Source organism: Oncorhynchus keta, chromosome 23, assembly GCF_023373465.1.
Source record: "Oncorhynchus keta strain PuntledgeMale-10-30-2019 chromosome 23, Oket_V2, whole genome shotgun sequence".
NCBI classification, from domain to species: domain Eukaryota; kingdom Metazoa; phylum Chordata; class Actinopteri; order Salmoniformes; family Salmonidae; genus Oncorhynchus; species Oncorhynchus keta.
In genome coordinates this window covers 13,678,217-13,695,458 of record NC_068443.1, presented here as the reverse complement: position 1 = coordinate 13,695,458, position 17,242 = coordinate 13,678,217, and the positions used below count along the sequence as shown (strand labels likewise).

The 17,242-nt window shown below is 47.6% G+C and overlaps 1 protein-coding gene across 2 annotated transcripts in view; it reads left to right on the top strand.

The window, feature by feature from the left end:
• Positions 1-7,262: 7,262 nt before the first annotated feature.
• The window catches only part of LOC118402495 (CUGBP Elav-like family member 5), an 81,101-nt gene continuing 71,121 nt past the window's right edge, over positions 7,263-17,242 (top strand). For both annotated transcript variants that reach the window (XM_052476453.1, XM_052476452.1), the window contains exons 1-2: positions 7,263-7,752; positions 8,453-8,535. In XM_052476453.1, the coding sequence (XP_052332413.1) occupies positions 7,410-7,752; positions 8,453-8,535 (426 nt within the window). In that variant the 5' untranslated portion in view covers positions 7,263-7,409. The remainder of the gene's footprint in view (positions 7,753-8,452; positions 8,536-17,242) is intronic.

Sequence of the window (17,242 nt, the reverse complement as noted above, 5' to 3'; positions counted from 1 at the left end):
TCCTCTTAATGCAACACACCAACAACGGTCATCAACTTGGCAAAGTGATCTGCTCGAACGCGCCCATCTTCAATACAGCCTAGACAACAATCAACTGACTGGCTTTCTTAATGTCTATAGTATACTCTCTGGTATGCCATCTGGTTTCCGCTCAGTTTATGGATGTGTCACTGCAACCTTAAAGGTCCTAAATGATGTCACCATTTTCGTTGATTGTAAGCAATGTTGTGCTGCCATTTTTATTGACTTGGCCAATGCTTTTGATATGGTAGACCAGGTATTCCCAAACTGGGGAACACCAAATAAAAATGTGATACACATTTTTTTTTTTATAAATGTAAAACATTTTTTTCTTCTCATTTTCAAACAGTCCATTTATATTTTCCAACAGGGCTATACATTTGGGTGAGTTTTTTTTCTTTCCTGCATTGCCTCGTTTCACTGCCCCCCTCCCCCCCAATGCAACCATCTGGTGTTCAGTGAAATAACAACACAATTAAAAATGCAGGTAGCCTAGTCAAATAATTAACATCCAATCATGTTACTCTCTCGCGGGAATTCCACTAACGGTCCGTATGTAGCCAAACGTAGCTTCTGCTCATTCTGTTTGCTCAAAAATAGATAAATGGTTAAAAAAATGTAAGGCCCACATCCATAGAGACACATACCAGCTCTACTGGTAGTACTGCTACTACCAGCAGTACTACACCTGCACCTGTCGACGACACACGTTGTTCTGCTTCCACAAGCACATCCACTGCTAGATTTAGTAATTCTACATTTGTTGTTAGCCCAGCTAGCATGGACACTGACAGTTGTGGACCTGATGCAGCCGAAGAGCTACTTTCCTCTTACCCAGGAGAGCACCGAACAACAGACAGGGACGTTGGACCATCGAAGAGGCGCAAATATGATATGAATATGAACTACATTGATTTGGGGTTCACTTATATTGGGAGTATTGCCTTTCCTCAGCCACAGTGTGTTATACACTACCGTTCAATAGTTTGGGGTCACTTAATGTTTTAAATGACTATTGTAGCTGGAAACGGCAGATGTTTTATGCAATATCTACATAGGCGTACAGAGGTCAATTATCAGCAACCATCACTCCTGTGTTCCAATGGCACATTGTGTTAGCTCATCCAAGTTTATCATTGTAAAAGGCTAATTGATAATTAGAAAACCCTTTTGCAATTATGTTAGCACAGCTGAAAACTGTTGTTCTGATTAAAGAAGCAATAAAACTGGCCTTCTTTAGACTAGTTGAGTATCTGGAGCATCAGCATTTGTGGGTTCAATTACAGGCTCAAAATGGCCAGAAACAAATAACTTTGTTCTGAAACTGGACAGTCTATTCTTGTTCTGAGAAATTAAGGCTATTCCATGCGAGAAATTGCCAAGAAATTGAAGATCTCATACAACGCTGTGTACAACTGAGCAAGAGAACGTACATTAGAGTGTCTAGTTTGATTCATTAAATAGTACCCGCAAAACACCAGTCTCAACGTCAACAATGAAGAGGCGACTCCGGGATGCTGGCCTTCTAAGCAGAGTTCCTCATTCCAGCGTCTGTGTTCTTTTGCCCATCTTCATCTTTTCTTTTTATTGGCCAGTCTGAGATATGGCTTTTTCTTTGCAACTCTTCCTAGAAGGCCAACATCGTTATGATGCATAAAAGAAACTAGAGAGGTATGCACAGAGATTGTATGGAATATATCATTAGAACTACTAGAAGGGCATAGGCCTTTAGATCATGGCTAGGAGAGCCTGTGCCTTGGGGGTGAGAGAGGAGCTTTCTCAGGCTCAATAGTTTGAAGAAGATCCAGTCACATTTGATCATTTTTGGAGGATCTCCATCTTCGTTGCAGGCGATATGTCAGAGATCTCTTGTGAACAGAGGCTACTTGTTGCTCACCCAAACCAACACTCTATCGGATGGGAATGTCCGTTTTACACAATGTAATTCTATGCGACAGTGGCTGTGGTACAGTATGTACATGTATGTATTATGTATTATTGTTGGGTTGTACAGATAAACCACAGTCATTATCTTCAGACCTAACTCAAATGTTTAAATCTAGCCATTGTGACTTTGGAGAATTATTTATGACACATAGAATGTATTTCCTTTAAACAGTTCTAGGTGGCAAAGCTAAAAGTGAAGAAGATGGGGAGAAAAAGGCCGCAATAACTGGTGAGTAGGTTTTTGTTCATCAATTGCTAATGAGCATTTGACAGTGTGCGGGTATTGTCATGATGTTTTAAAAATAATATGACTTATGTCTCATGGCATGCTAACTTAAATCATCTCCAAACTGCACACAGAGTCATAAAAATGCTATTCATGAGTTCATCTGACTCTGGGTAAGTAGAAAAACAACTAATAATCTCCCAAAAGCTCTCAGTATAATTATAAAAATCAACAAGGTTGGGGTCAATTTCAATTCATTAAATTCCATTTGTTGCTTTCAGATGTGCTTCCTGGGTGCAATAAAGGGACACGTGGGAACGACTTAAAACAGTACAACAAAAAATCTATGAATAAGATTAAATTACTTTTTTGTGTTTTGTGTCATTTGTTCTAATGATTTATTACCATGACTACAAGTATTACTGAAATACTGCTCCGGTAACATATTGTTATCGTGTATTGAGTAATAAACATTTGAATACTACATGTGTAACATAAATGAGCATACAGTGCATTCAGAAAGTATTCAGACCTCTTTTCTTCATTTTGTTACACTACAGCCTTATTCTAAAATCCTCATCAATCTACACACAATACTCCAACAAGCGGAAACAGGTTTTTAGACATTTTTGCAAATTTATACAAATAAAAAAAACGGATATACCTTACATAAGTATTCAGACCCTTTGCTATGAGACTCGAAATTCAGCTCAGGTGCATCCCGTTTCCATTGATCATCCTTGAGATGTTTCTACAATTTAATTTGGGTCCACCTGTGGTCAATTAAATTGATCAGGCATGATCTGAAAAGGCACACACCTGTCCATATAAGTTCTCACAGTTGACATTTAATGTAAGAGCAAAAACCATGCCATTAGGTGGAAGGAATTGTCTGCAGCGCTCCAAGACAGGATTGTGTCGAGGCACAGATTTGGGGAAGGGTACAGTATCAAAACATCTCTGACGCGTTGAAGGTCCCCAAGAACACAGTGGCCTCCATCATTCTTAAATGGAAGAAGTTTGGAACCACCAAGCTTCTTCCTAGAGCTGGCTGCCCGGTCAGACTTTGCAATCGGGGGAGAAGGGCCTTCATCAGGGAGGTGACCAAAAACCAGATTGTAACTCTGATAGAGCTCCAGAGTTCCTCTATAGAGATGGGAGAACATTCCAGAAGGACAACCATCTCTGCAACACTCCACCAATCAGGCCTTTATGATAGAGTGGCCAGACGGAAGCCACTCCTCAGTAAAAGGCATATGTAAGCCCACTTGGAGTTTGCCAAAAGGCACCTAAATGACTCTCAGACCATGAGAAACAAGATTCTCTGGTCTGATGAAACAAAGATTGAACTCTTTACCCTGAATGCCAAGCGTAACGTCTGGAGGAAACCTGGCACCATCCCTATGGTGAAGCATGGTGGTGGCAGCATCATTCTGTTGGGATGTATTTCAGCGGCAGGGACTGGGAGACTAGTCAGGAAAGAGGGAAAGATGAACAGAGCAAAGTACAGAGAGATCCTTGATGAAAACCTGCTCCGCAGCACTCAGGACCTCAGACTGGGGCAAACAGAATAACAACCCTAAGCACACAGCCAAACCAACGCAGGAGTGGCTTTGGGACAAGTCTCTGAATGTCCTTGAGTGGACCAGCCAGATTCCGGACTTGAACCCAATCAAATATCTCTGGAGAGACCTGAAAATAGCTCTGCAGTGACTCTCCCCATCCAACCAGACAGAACTTGAGAAGATCTGCAGAGAAGAATGGGAGAAACTCTCAAATACAGGAGTGCCAAGCATGTAGTGTCATACACAAGAAGACTCAAGGCTGTATTCACTGCCATAGGTGCTTCAACAAAGTATTGAGTAAAGGGTCTGAATTCTTATGTAAATGTGATATTTCATTTTTTAAATTTTTTTAATAAATTAGCTAAAATGTTTGCTTTTCATTATGTGTAGATTGATGAGTGAATTAAAAATAATAATAATTTAGATGAAGGCTGTAACGTAACAAAATGGTAACTCCCGAGTTGTAACGTAACAAAAAGGTAACTCCCGAGCTGCAAGCTCATCTTTTATCTCCTCCGACAGTCCATGAAGGAAGGTATCAAATAGGGACTCCGGATTCCAGACACTCTCGGCGTCCAACGTACCAAAATCTACTGCATAGTCTGCCAAACTACAGGAGTCTTGACATAATCCAATAAGTTTTTGGGCCGCCTCTCTCCCAGATCCTGGACATTCAAACACCTTCCTTACCTCTGCCGTGAAATCTTCCAGATTACGACAAATGGTGGATTGTTGCGCCCAAACTGCCGTAGCCCATGAGGGCGCCCTTCCAGGCATTAGCATAATCATCATATTCAACCAATCAGAAGGGAACGAATATGGCTGTAGCTCAAAAATGATGGAGTACTGAGAAAGAAAAGCCCAGCAGGTTCCAGGATCGCCAGAATATCGCTCTGGAGGAGACAAGTGGGGTTCTCGGGGAGCCGGGGTAGGCTGTACAAACTCACCACTGGTAGGGGAGTTACTGAGCGACTGGGAGATCTCTGTTGTGGTATGCTGCCTGTGAGATAATCCACGGAATTGCTGCAGTAACGTCTTGAACCAATGGTCGTGGTGTTCCTCCAGCGAATGGAGCCCTTCCATAAGGTTCTGGAGTAGCTCCTCATGTTTTTGAATGGTGTCTCCCTGCAGGGAGGCAGCGTGATGGAGCCCTTCCATAAGGTTCGGGAGTAGCTCCTCATGTTTTTGAATGGTGTCTCCCTGCAGGGAGGCAGCGTGATGGAGCCCTTCCATAAGGTTCTGGAGTAGCTCCTCATGTTTTTGAATGGTGTCTCCCTGCAGGGAGGCAGCGTGATGGAGCCCTTCCATAAGGTTCTGGAGTAGCTCCTCATGTTTTTGAATGGTGTCTCCCTGCAGGGAGGCAGCGGGATGGAGCAAGTCTGAGTCTGCTGGGTCAGTCTTGGCCAGTTCGTTCTATAACGACACAGGGCGAGACCCAGATGCAGACACAGGACGCATATGGTTACTAAACAACAAGGCTCAAGTTTAGGGCAGGCTGAATGTTCAGGCAGCCTCGAGTTTAGGGTAGGCTGAATGTTCAGGCAGGCTCGAGTTTAGGGCAGTCTGAATGTTCAGGCAGGCTCGAGTTTAGGGTAGGCTGAATGTTCAGGCAGGCGGGCTTAGTGTTAGGGCAGGCAAGAGGTCAGAACCGCTAGGACTAGAAAAAACAGGCGCTCTGAAAAACACGCTGGTAAGCTTGACAAGACGAACTGGCAACAGACAAACAGAGAACACAGGAATAAATACACTGGGAATAATGGGGAAGATGGGTGACACCAGGAGGGGGGTGGAGACAATCACAATGACAGGTGAAACAGATCAGGGTGTGACAGGTTGAGAGAATGACAAGAATGTGCAAAGCTGTCATCAAGGCAAAGGGTGGCTATTTGAAGAGTCTAAAATATTAAATATATTTAGATTTGTTAAACACTGTTTTGGTTACTACATGATTCCATGTGTTATTTCATTGTGTTGATGTCTTCACTATTATTATGCAATGTAGAAAATAGTTAAAATAAAGAAAAACCCTTGAATGAGTAGGTGTGTCCAAACTTTTGACTGGTACTGTATATGTACTGATGTATGCTTATATGTGTGGATACATATATAAGCATATATGGGCATATACTGTATTTTTCCTCCATATATGCCCATATAAAACATATAAGTAATGTACATATATCATTTTTTCTGTATGGGAGGCGAGGCTTATGACTTTGTGGCTTGGTAACTAGTGACAACCAAGAGCCGTCGACCAACATTTCTAAAGTGGGTAATATGACTTTAAATGATAGCAAAATTCATAATAATTAGCAGTGCTCCCTATAGGCTACTTTCAATGCATTTCTCTGCAAAAGGCAGGTAAACAGTTGTTATTAAATCGGCATTACTTACATCAGCGAGCAGTGCACAAGAAAGTATTAAATTGAGTTGTTAGATGCTACCACCCCCTCCTCAAATATAAAGCTATCCATCCATCAACCATTTATAGGATAGGTTTCCTTCGCGGTTTTAGTATCTGTCAAGTCTTTTGAGATCAGTAGTGTTGACATAAATTAGATCAGAGAATGTCTGGGGTGTGGAGGCTCTGTATACTGCACAGTTAGTATAGTATATATTTAAGCAATAATGCCCGAGGGGATGTGGTATATGGCCAATATACCATGGTTGAGGGCTGTTCTTAAGCATGACGCAATGCGGAGTGCCTGGACACAGCCCTTAGCTGTGGTGTATTGGACATATATCACAAACCTCAGATGTCGCTTAATGCTTTTAGAAACTGGTTACCAACTTAATTAGAGAAGTAAAAATACCCATGGTATATGGTCTGATATACCACGGCTGTCAGCCAATCAGCATTCAGGGCTCGAACCACTCAGTTCATAAGATACTGTATAGTTAAGGTAGCATAGTATAATGTTACCAAATTGCCTTCCTATACTGTCGCAGTTTCAATCACAATTGTACCTCCAAATACCCATCTCAAGGTGTCACTCAAGAACCACCAATTCTGGTTACTGCAATCAAGCTATCGGCATAGTTTCCTGTTCTCTCATCACCTAACCCCCATTAGGGTACCACTGATGGGTGAAGTTGGGTGACTATAAAGGTTGTTTCTATTGTTTATCAAGTCAAATCTCTGTCAAATCCTCTCTGATAAAAGCAGACAAGGAAAGGACGCCTTCTATCGGAATATGATATCAACCTATTTCAATTTAATACAACTTTATTCAAAGAGCATTTACACTTCTCAATATATTTTACACACACAAAAATGTACTAAAGGGAAATAAAACATAGATGAATAACAAAAGGAGTGTTTTTCTAATTGAGTCATAATAATGACATGGGTAAAGGAGTGAAAAACTAAGAGCACATGATGAAATCAGAGGTCATGCTGACCACAGTTGCAGTTCCTCGTCATCTCCAGCAGATGTTGCTCAACTACCAACAATTCTCGAAAATTTCAACCCACTCTTTCCACCAAACCCGAGCGTGAAGAAGACAGGTGCCATTTGGGAATTGGGACAGAACAAGCCTGTGTGTGTTTCCATCTGAGTGCATCGCTCTTACCCTTTCAGTAGCCTGCTAGTGTGTGTGCGTGTCTCAGTCTGTGTTGTCACTGTCCTCCAACCTACTCCCAGCTCAGCATGGCCAGATTTACACAGAGTGAAAGCAGAAGGCATCAGCAGCAGCACCATCCCCAGCCGCCTCATCCCGCCCCCGTCAACCTGCTTCTACAGCAGCCGCTCTTACTTATCCCCCATCAGCATCAGCTCGATCACAGCCCTGTTCCGAAGCCCATGAACGGACCCGAAACCGTCTCCATGCACACGGACAGCGGCGCCATGAAAGACCAGGACGCCATCAAGCTCTTCATTGGACAGATACCGCGGAACCTTGAGGAAAAAGACCTGAAACCTCTCTTTGAGCAATTTGGGAAAATCCACGAATTGTCTGTTCTGAAGGACCGATACACAGGCATGCATAAAGGTAGCGTTTATGTCACCCCTGCGCATTCCCTCACAGATGGTCGCTACATTGTAATTAGGTTACTGTATTATTACGATGTAATTATCATCCGTATGAAACGCGATAGTCATTCGATTTGTGTTCCTTTTTGTGATAGATTGTCTCTCATCTATCTGATGTCTGTAATGCAATAATGTGTTAGTCTACGCACCTTAGCCCATATGCCTTGCAGAATAAGGTTGCATATAGTTTAAACACTATTAACGTAATTACCCCATAATAACAGCATAGCTGATTTATTTGGGGTTCTTCTCATCTCGATAGATTCGCTCTTTTTGTGCGTAGGAGTAGCATGTTCATGTGAGTTCATATAAGTAAAATGCAAGTTGGTCTCACAGCTAAACGCTCGTCACACTTCCCAACACTTTTTCTTGCCCTAATTATTACACACCAATGTTTGTTTGCGCCAGCTGCGCGCATAACATGGTGTTTTTCACCGCGCCATCGCAGTGTCATGATGCAAACAAAAATAGGGATTATTTGGCAGAAAATCGAAACGTATATTTTACCACCGTCACGTCTATGCATCACATTGCATAGGCAACGCATATGTGTGTGTGTGTGTGTGTGTGAGAGATAGAGAGGGGGGCTTGTGTGAGCAAGCTGATTCATGTGTGTGTCTGTGTGTGACTAACCCTTGTTGGTCTGTTTTGATTGACAGGATGTGCGTTTCTCACCTACTGTGCCAGGGAGTCTGCCATCAAAGCCCAGAATGCATTGCATGAGCAGAAAACCCTACCTGGGGTGAGTACTCCACCGCCTGAATGCTGCCAGGGTTTTACATGGAATGAGAGATGGTGTGAAAGCTTTTCCCCAAAGACATCTGTGAGTTGCCAATTCCTTTCGGATTGCGGAGAATGAAAAAGAGGATAGAGGAGAGTAAGAGAACATGGAGAGAGTACTGTAAAACAACAGTGAACAGAACCATGTAGACAGCTTTAGGCTGTTCACTCAGTGAGCCATGTATGGAGAGAGAGAGAGAGAGAGAAAGAGAGAGAGTGAGAGGGGGGGAGAGAAGGGGAGATTGGAGAGGGTGAAAGGGAGAGGAGATGGAAGGAATGACAGAGAGAGAGAGAGAGAGAGAGAGAGAGAGAGAGAGAGAGAGAGAGAGAGAAAGAGAAATATATAGAGAGAGAAAAAGCGAGAGGAGAGAAAGAGAGAGAGAGAAAGGGAGAGGAGAGGAGAGAAAGAGAGAGAGAAAGTGAGAGAGAGAGAAAGAGAGAGAGAGAAAGAGAGAGGAGGGGAGAGAAAGAGAGAGAGAAAGTGAGAGGAGGGGAGAGAAAGAGAGAGAGAAAGTGAGAGAGAGAGAGAGAGAGAGAGAGAGAGAGAGAGAGAGGGGGAGAGAGAAAGAGAGAGAAAGTGTGAGAGAGAGAGAGAGAGAGAGAGAGAGAGAGAGAGAGAGAGAGAGAGAGAGAGAGAGAGAGAGAGAGAGGAAAGGAGAGAAAGAGAGAAAGAGAGAGAGAGAAAGTGAGAGAGAGAGAGAGAGAGAGAGAGAGAGAGAGAGAGAGAGAGAGAGAGAGACACTGAAGGGGGAATCAGTTAGAGAGAGAAAGCAGATGAGAAAGAATGAGCTGAAGAAAAGGGCTGAGGGAGGGATGAGAGAGAGGGAGGGATGAGGAGAGGTTGGAGGGGAGGGATATGTGATGAGGAGGGATGAGAGAGAGATGAGGAGAGGTTGTAGGGGAGAGATGAGAGAGTGATGAGGAGAGGTTGGAGGGTAGGGATGAGACATGGGGAGGGATGGGGAGAGGTTGGAGGGGAGGGATATGTGATGAGGAGGGATGAGAGAGAGGGATGAAGAAGTTTGGAGGGGAGGTATGAGAGAGAGACAGGGATGAGGATAGGTTTGAGGGGAGGGATATGTGATGGGGAGCGATGAGAGAGAGAGAGATGAGGAGAGGTTGGAGGGGGGATGAGAGAGAGAGGGATGGGGAAAGGTTGGAGGGGAGAGATGAGAGAGAGAGGGATGTGGAGAGGTTGGAGGGGAGGGATGTGAGATGGGGAGAGGTTGGAGGGCAGGGATGAGAGAGAGAGGGATGGGGAGAGGTTGGAGGGGAGAGATGAGAGATGGGGAAGGGTTGGAGGGCAGGGGTGAGAGATAGAGAGGGATGGGGAGAGGTTGGAGGGGAGAGATGAGAGATCGGGAGGGATTGGGAGAGATTGGAGGGGAGGGATGTGAGATGGGGAGAGGTTGGAGGGCAGGGATGAGAGATTGGGAGGGATGGTTGGAGGGCAGGGATGAGAGAAGGGGAGGGATGGATGGATGGATGGGAAGAGATTGGAGGGAAGGGGTAAGAGAGAGGGTGGGATGGGGAGAAGTTGGAGGGGAGGGATGAGAGATTGGGAGGGATGGGAGAGGTTGGAGGGGAGGGATGAGAGAGAGGGCGCGATGTGGAGACGTTGGAGGGGAAGGATGAGAGATTGGGAGGGATGGGAGAGGTTGGAGGGGAGGGATGAGAGAGAAGGCGGGATGTGGAGAGGTTGGTGGGGAGGGATGAGAGAGAGGGCGGGATGTGGAGAGGTTGGAGGGATGAGAGAGAGGGCGGGATGTGGAGAGGTTGAAGGGGAGGGATGAGAGATTGGGAGGGATGGATGGATGGGGAGAGATTGGAGGGGAGGGGTAAGAGAGAGGGTGGGATGGGGAGAAGTTGGAGGGGAGGGATGAGAGCTTGGGAGAGATGGGAGAGGTTGGAGGGGAGGAATGAGAGAGAGGGCACGATGTGGAGAGGTTGGAGGGGAGGGATGAAAGATTGGGAGGGATGGGAGAGGTTGGAGGGGAGGGATGAGAGAGAGGGCGGGATGGGGAGAGGTTGGAGGGGAGAGATGAGAGATGGGGAGGGATGGGGAGAGGTTGGAGGGGAGGGATGGAAGTTGGGAGGGATGGGGAGAGGTTGGAAGGGAGGGATGAGAGATGGGGAGGGGTGGGGAGAGTATTGGAGGGGAGGCATAAGAGTTTGGGAGGGATAGGGAGAGGTTGGAGGGGAGGGATGAGGGATGGGGAGGGATGGGGAGAGATTGGAGGGCAGGGATGAGAGGGAGGGGTGGGGAGGGATGAGAGAGAGGGGGAGGGATTGGAGATGGGGAGGGATGGGGAGAGATGGGTGGTTTGGGACGAGAGATGGAGAGGGATGAGGAGTGGTTGGTGGGGAGGGATGAGAGATGGGAGGGATGGGGAGAGGTTGGTGGGGAGGGATGAGAGAGAGGGAGGGATGAGGAGAGGTTGGTGGGGAGGGATGAGAGAAAGAGGGATGGATGGGTGAGGTTGAAGGTGAGGGGGAGAGAGAGGGAGGGATGGGAGAGGTTGAAGGTGAGGGAGGAGAGAGAGGGAGGGTTGGGAGAGGTTGAAGGTGAGGGAGGAGAGAGGGGAGGGATGGGAGAGGTTGAAGGGGAGTAGAGAGAGGGAGGGATGGGGGATGGGAGAGGTTGAAGGTGAGGGAGGAGAGAGAGAGGGAGGGATGAGGAGAGGTTGGAGGGCAGGGATGGGAGATGGGGAGGGATTTGGAAAGGTTGGAGGGCAGGGATGAGAGATGGGGAGGGATGGGGAGAGGTTGGTGGGGAGGGATGAGAGAGAGAGGGAGGGATGGGGAGAGGTTGGTGGGCAGGGATGGGGAGAGGTTGGTGGGGAGGGACGAGAGATGGGGAGGGATGAGGGGAGGTTGGAGGGCAGGGATGGGAGATGGGGAGGGATTTGGAGAGGTTGGAGGGCAGGGATGGGAGATGGGGAGGGATGGGGAGAGGTTGGAGGGCAGGTATGGGAGATGGAGAGGGATGGGGAGAGGTTGGAGGGCAGGGATGAGAGAGGGAGGGATGGGGAGAGGTTGGTGGGGAGGGATGAGAGATAGGGAGGGATGGGGAGAGATTGGAGGGCAGGGATGAGAGAGAGGGAGGGGTGGGGAGGGATGAGAGAGAGGGGGAGGGATGGGAGATGGGGAGGGATGGGGAGAGATGGGTGGTTTGGGACGAGAGATGGAGAGGGATGAGGAGTGGTTGGTGGGGAGGGATGAGAGATGGGAGGGATGGGGAGAGGTTGGTGGGGAGTGATGAGAGAGAGAGGGAGGGATGAGGAGAGGTTGGTGGGGAGGGATGAGAGAAAGAGGGATGGATGGGTGAGGTTGAAGGTGAGGGAGGAGAGAGAGGGAGGGATGGGAGAGGTTGAAGGTGAGGGAGGAGAGAGAGGGAGGGATGGGTGAGGTTGAAGGTGAGGGAGGAGAGAGAGGGAGGGTTGGGAGAGGTTGAAGGTGAGGGAGGAGAGAGAGAGGGAGGGATGGGAGAGGTTGAAGGTGAGGGAGTAGAGAGAGGGAGGGATGGGAGAGGTTGAAGGTGAGGGAGGAGAGAGAGAGGGAGGGATGGGGAGAGGTTGGAGGGACAACAGGGTACATCTGTCTGGGGGGGATGTTGGGCAGTGAGGGGGTGTCTGATTGATAACACAAACACACACAGGTATAGCGTATCACAGTGCATTTTTTTGGGAGTGTGTTTTGTGCTGCACTGCAAGCTTCAGTGACCTAGAATGTGCACGAACCGGATTGGATGGATATTCCTTTTGATGTGTCTGTGTGTGTGTGATTGCTGCCGTTGTGTATGTATTTGTGTGTATGTTGTGTGTTTGTGCCTGCTTTGTATGGGTGCCCCTGTTGTTCCTGCCTTTAATATATCAGCCTTTGAGCGAGTGAGTGAGTGTGTGTGTGTGTGTGTGTGTGTGTGTGTGTGTGTGTGTGTGTGTGTGTGTGTGTGTGTGTGTGTGTGTGTGTGTGTGTGTGTGTGTGTGTGTGTGTGTGCGTGCGTGCGTGCGTGCGTGCGTGCGTGCGTGCGTGCGTGCGTGTGTGTGTGTGGCTGTGCTTGTTGTAGGTCATTGCTGAGTGGCAGCAGTGTAGAGTGAAGTGTAAGATAAAAGAATGTCATTCTACTCCTCTGCTTTCCAGCCCACTACCCATACAGATAGACAGAGAGCACAAAAGAGAGAGGGAGAGAGAGGGAGTGAAAGGGAGGGAGGGAGTGAGGGAGGGAGGGAGGGAGGGAGGGAGGGAGGAGTAGAAGAAAAGGGTGGAGGCAGAGAGGCTTCCCACTCACTCACAAAGCCTACTGTAGTATGTGGGAAGTTAGGTTGTGTCATATGAAATACTACAAAAGGGCCAACCCTCAAACGCAGCGTCAGATGACAAAATATAACAGCTTGCGCTTCTTACACCCACTAACCCATATTTAATTCCCTCCTGTCTCTCCCCGTCTTTCCCTCTCTCTCTCTCTCTCCCTGTCTCTTTTACTCGTTCTGTCACGCCTTCTCTCTCTCCTTGTCTCTCTTTCTCTCTCTCTCCCTCTGTCACTCTCTCTCCCTCTCTCTCTCTCCGTCTCTCTCTCTCTCTTGCACTCTTTCTCTCTCCTTGTCTCTCTCTCCCTCTCTCTCTTGCGCTCTTTCTCTCTCATTGTCTCTCTCTTTCTCTCTCCTTGTCTCTCTCTCTCTCTTGTGCTCTCTTTCGCTCTTTGTCACTCTCTCAATTAAATTCCAAGGGCTTTATTGGCATATGTTTACATAGTATGTTTACATTGCCAAAGTAAGTGTGTCTTTGATGATGTCTGGGTTCCTGCTCTTTAAGCCAAAGGCAGATTATCTCAGACCTCGTATGTTCCAGGATGAGACAGTAAAAGCTTTGTGTTCCATTGTGTCTAGTGTTGTTTTCGTGTGGTTTAGGCCCGGACCATCACAGTAGGTGTGAGGAGAGCATGTTGAGCATCTGATTACAGACCTCTTAGGTCACAGGATGGAGGTTGGGCCTGTTGCTCTGCTCATGGCCTGGGCACATGTCCTGCTGTCATGTTGAGGTCCTTGCATGGGGTGGGCAGAAGGGGCATAGGTCTGATATGATGGGGCCTATATAGGGTGTGGCCAGGGTTTGTTTGGGGTGGTAACAGCTGGTTGGGGTGTGGTTGCTGATGCTGTGGTCTGAGCGATGGATCCTTTTGGCGTGGGTTCTCTCGGTGCAGGTCCTTCGTCCTTCTCTCTCTTCTTCTCACCCCACTCTTCCTCACAAATCCTATCTCTCCTCTCTCTCTTCTTCTCACCCCACTCTTCCTCACATATCCTAGCTTTCCTCTCTCTCATCTTCACACCCCACTCTTCCTCACAAATCCTACCTCTCTCCTCTCTCTCCTTCTCACCCCACTCTTCCTCACAAATCCTAGCTCTTCTCTCTCTCTTCTTCTCACCCCACTCTTCCTCACAAATCCTAGCTCTCCTCTCTCTCTTCTTCTCACCCCACTCTTCCTCACAAATCCTAGCTCTCCTCTCTCTCTTCTTCTCACCCCACTCTTCCTCACATATCCTATCTTTCCTCTCTCTCTTCTTCTCACCCCACTTCCTCACAAATCCTAGCTCTCCTCTCTCTCTTCTTCTCACCCCACTCTTTCTCACAAATTCTAGCTCTACTCTCTCTCTTCTTCTCACCCCACTCTTCCTCACAAATTCTAGCTCTCCTCTCTCTCTTCTTCTCACCCCACTCTTCCTCACAAATCCTAGCTTTCCTCTCTCTCTTCTTCTCACCCCACTTCCTCACAAATCCTAGCTCTCCTCTCTCTCTCCTTCCCACCCCACTCGTCTTGACAAATCCTAGCTCTCCTCTCTCTCTTCTTCTCACCCCACTTCCTCACAAATTCTAGCTCTCCTCTCTCTCTCCTTCCCACCCCACTCGTCTTGACAAATCCTAGCTCTCCTCTCTCTCTTCTTCCCACCCCACTCTTCCTCACAAATCATAGCTCTCCTCTCTCTCTCTCTTCTTCTCACCCCACTCTTCCTCACAAATCCTAGCTCTCCTCTCTCTCTTCTTCTCACCCCACTCTTCCTCACATATCCTAGCTTTCCTCTCTCTCATCTTCCCACCCCACTCTTCCTCACAAATCCTACCTCTCTCCTCTCTCTCCTTCTCACCCCACTCTTCCTCACAAATCCTAGCTCTTCTCTCTCTCTTCTTCTCACCCCACTCTTCCTCACAAATCCTAGCTCTCCTCTCTCTCTTCTTCTCACCCCACTCTTCCTCACAAATCCTAGCTCTCCTCTCTCTCTTCTTCTCACCCCACTCTTCCTCACAAATTCTAGCTCTACTCTCTCTCTTCTTCTCACCCCACTCTTCCTCACAAATTCTAGCTCTCCTCTCTCTCTTCTTCTCACCCCACTCTTCCTCACAAATCCTAGCTTTCCTCTCTCTCTTCTTCTCACCCCACTTCCTCACAAATCCTAGCTCTCCTCTCTCTCTCCTTTCCACCCCACTCGTCTTGACAAATCCTAGCTCTCCTCTCTCTCTTCTTCCCACTCCACTCTTCCTCACAAATCCTAGCTCTCCTCTCTCTCTTCTTCTCACCCCACTCTTCCTCACAAATCCTAGCTCTCCTCTCTCTCTTCTTCTCACCCCACTCTTCCTCACAAATTCTAGCTCTCCTCTCTCTCTTCTTCTCACCCCACTCTTCCTCACAAATTCTAGCTCTCCTCTCTCTTCTTCTCACCCCACTCTTCCTCACAAATTCTAGCTCTCCTCTCTCTCTTCTTCTCACCCCACTCTTCCTCACAAATCCTAGCTCTCCTCTCTCTCTTCTTCTCACCCCACTCTTCCTCACAAATCCTAGCTCTCCTCTCTCTCTTCTTCTCACCCCACTCTTCCTCACAAATCCTAGCCCTCTCTCTCTTCTTCTCACCCCACTCTTCCTCACAAATCCTAGCTCTCCTCTCTCTCTTCTTCTCACCCCACTCTTCCTCACAAATCCTAGCGCTCCTCTCTCTCTTCTTCTCACCCCACTCTTCCTCACAAATCCTAGCTCTCCTCTCTCTCTTCTTCTCACCCCACTCTTCCTCACAAATCCTAGCTCTCCTCTCTCTCTTCTTCTCACCCCACTCTTCCTCACAAATCCTAGCTCTCCTCTCTCTCTTCTTCTCACCCCACTCTTCCTCACAAATCCTAGCTCTCCTCTCTCTCTTCTTCTCACCCCACTCTTCCTCACAAATCCTAGCTCTCCTCTCTCTCTTCTTCTCACCCCACTCTTCCTCACAAATCCTAGCTCCTCTCTCTCTTCTTCTCACCCCACTCTTCCTCACAAATCCTAGCTCTCTCTTCTTCTCTCTTCCTCTCACCCCACTCTTCCTCACAAATCCTAGCTCTCCTCTCTCTCTTCTTCTCACCCCACTCTTCCTCACAAATCCTAGCTCTCCTCTCTCTCTTCTTCTCACCCCACTCTTCCTCACAAATCCTAGCTCTCCTCTCTCTCTTCTTCTCACCCCACTCTTCCTCACAAATCCTAGCTCCTCTCTCTCTTCTTCTCACCCCACTCTTCCTCACAAATCCTAGCTCTCCTCTCTCTCTTCTTCTCACCCCACTCTTCCTCACAAATCCTAGCTCTCCTCTCTCTCTTCTTCTCACCCCACTCTTCCTCACAAATCCTAGCTCTCCTCTCTCTTCTTCTCACCCACTCTTCCTCACAAATCCTAGCGCTCCTCTCTCTCTCTTCTTCTCACCCCACTCTTCCTCACAAATCCTAGCTCTCCTCTCTCTCTTCTTCTCACCCCACTCTTCCTCACAAATCCTAGCTCTCCCTCTCTCTTCTTCTCACCCCACTCTTCCTCACAAATCCTAGCTCTCCTCTCTCTCTTCTTCTCACCCCACTCTTCCTCACAAATCCTAGCTCTCCTCTCTCTCTTCTTCTCACCCCACTCTTCCTCACAAATCCTAGCTCTCCTCTCTCTCTTCTTCTCACCCCACTCTTCCTCACAAATTCTAGCTCTCCTCTCTCTTCTTCTCACCCCACTCTTCCTCACAAATCCTAGCTCTCCTCTCTCTCTTCTTCTCACCCCACTCTTCCTCACAAATCCTAGCTCTCCTCTCTCTTCTTCTCACCCCACTTCCTCACAAATCCTAGCTCTCCTCTCTCTCTTCCCACCCCACTCGTCTTGACAAATCCTAGCTCTCCTCTCTCTCTTCTTCTCACCCCACTTCCTCACAAATTCTAGCTCTCCTCTCTCTCTCCTTCCCACCCCACTCGTCTTGACAAATCCTAGCTCTCCTCTCTCTCTTCTTCCCACCCCACTCTTCCTCACAAATCATAGCTCTCCTCTCTCTCTCTCTTCTTCTCACCCCACTCTTCCTCACAAATCCTAGCTCTCCTCTCTCTCTTCTTCTCACCCCACTCTTCCTCACATATCCTAGCTTTCCTCTCTCTCATCTTCCCACCCCACTCTTCCTCACAAATCCTAGCTCTCTCTCTCTCTTCTTCTCACCCCACTCTTCCTCACAAATCCTAGCTCTCTCTCTCTCTTCTTCTCACCCCACTCTTCCTCACAAATCCTAGCTCTCCTCTCTCTCTTCTTCTCACCCCACTCTTCCTCACAAATCCTAGCGCTCCTCTCTCTCTTCTTCTCACCCCACTCTTCCTCACAAATCCTAGCTCTCCTCTCTCTCTTCTTCTCACCCCA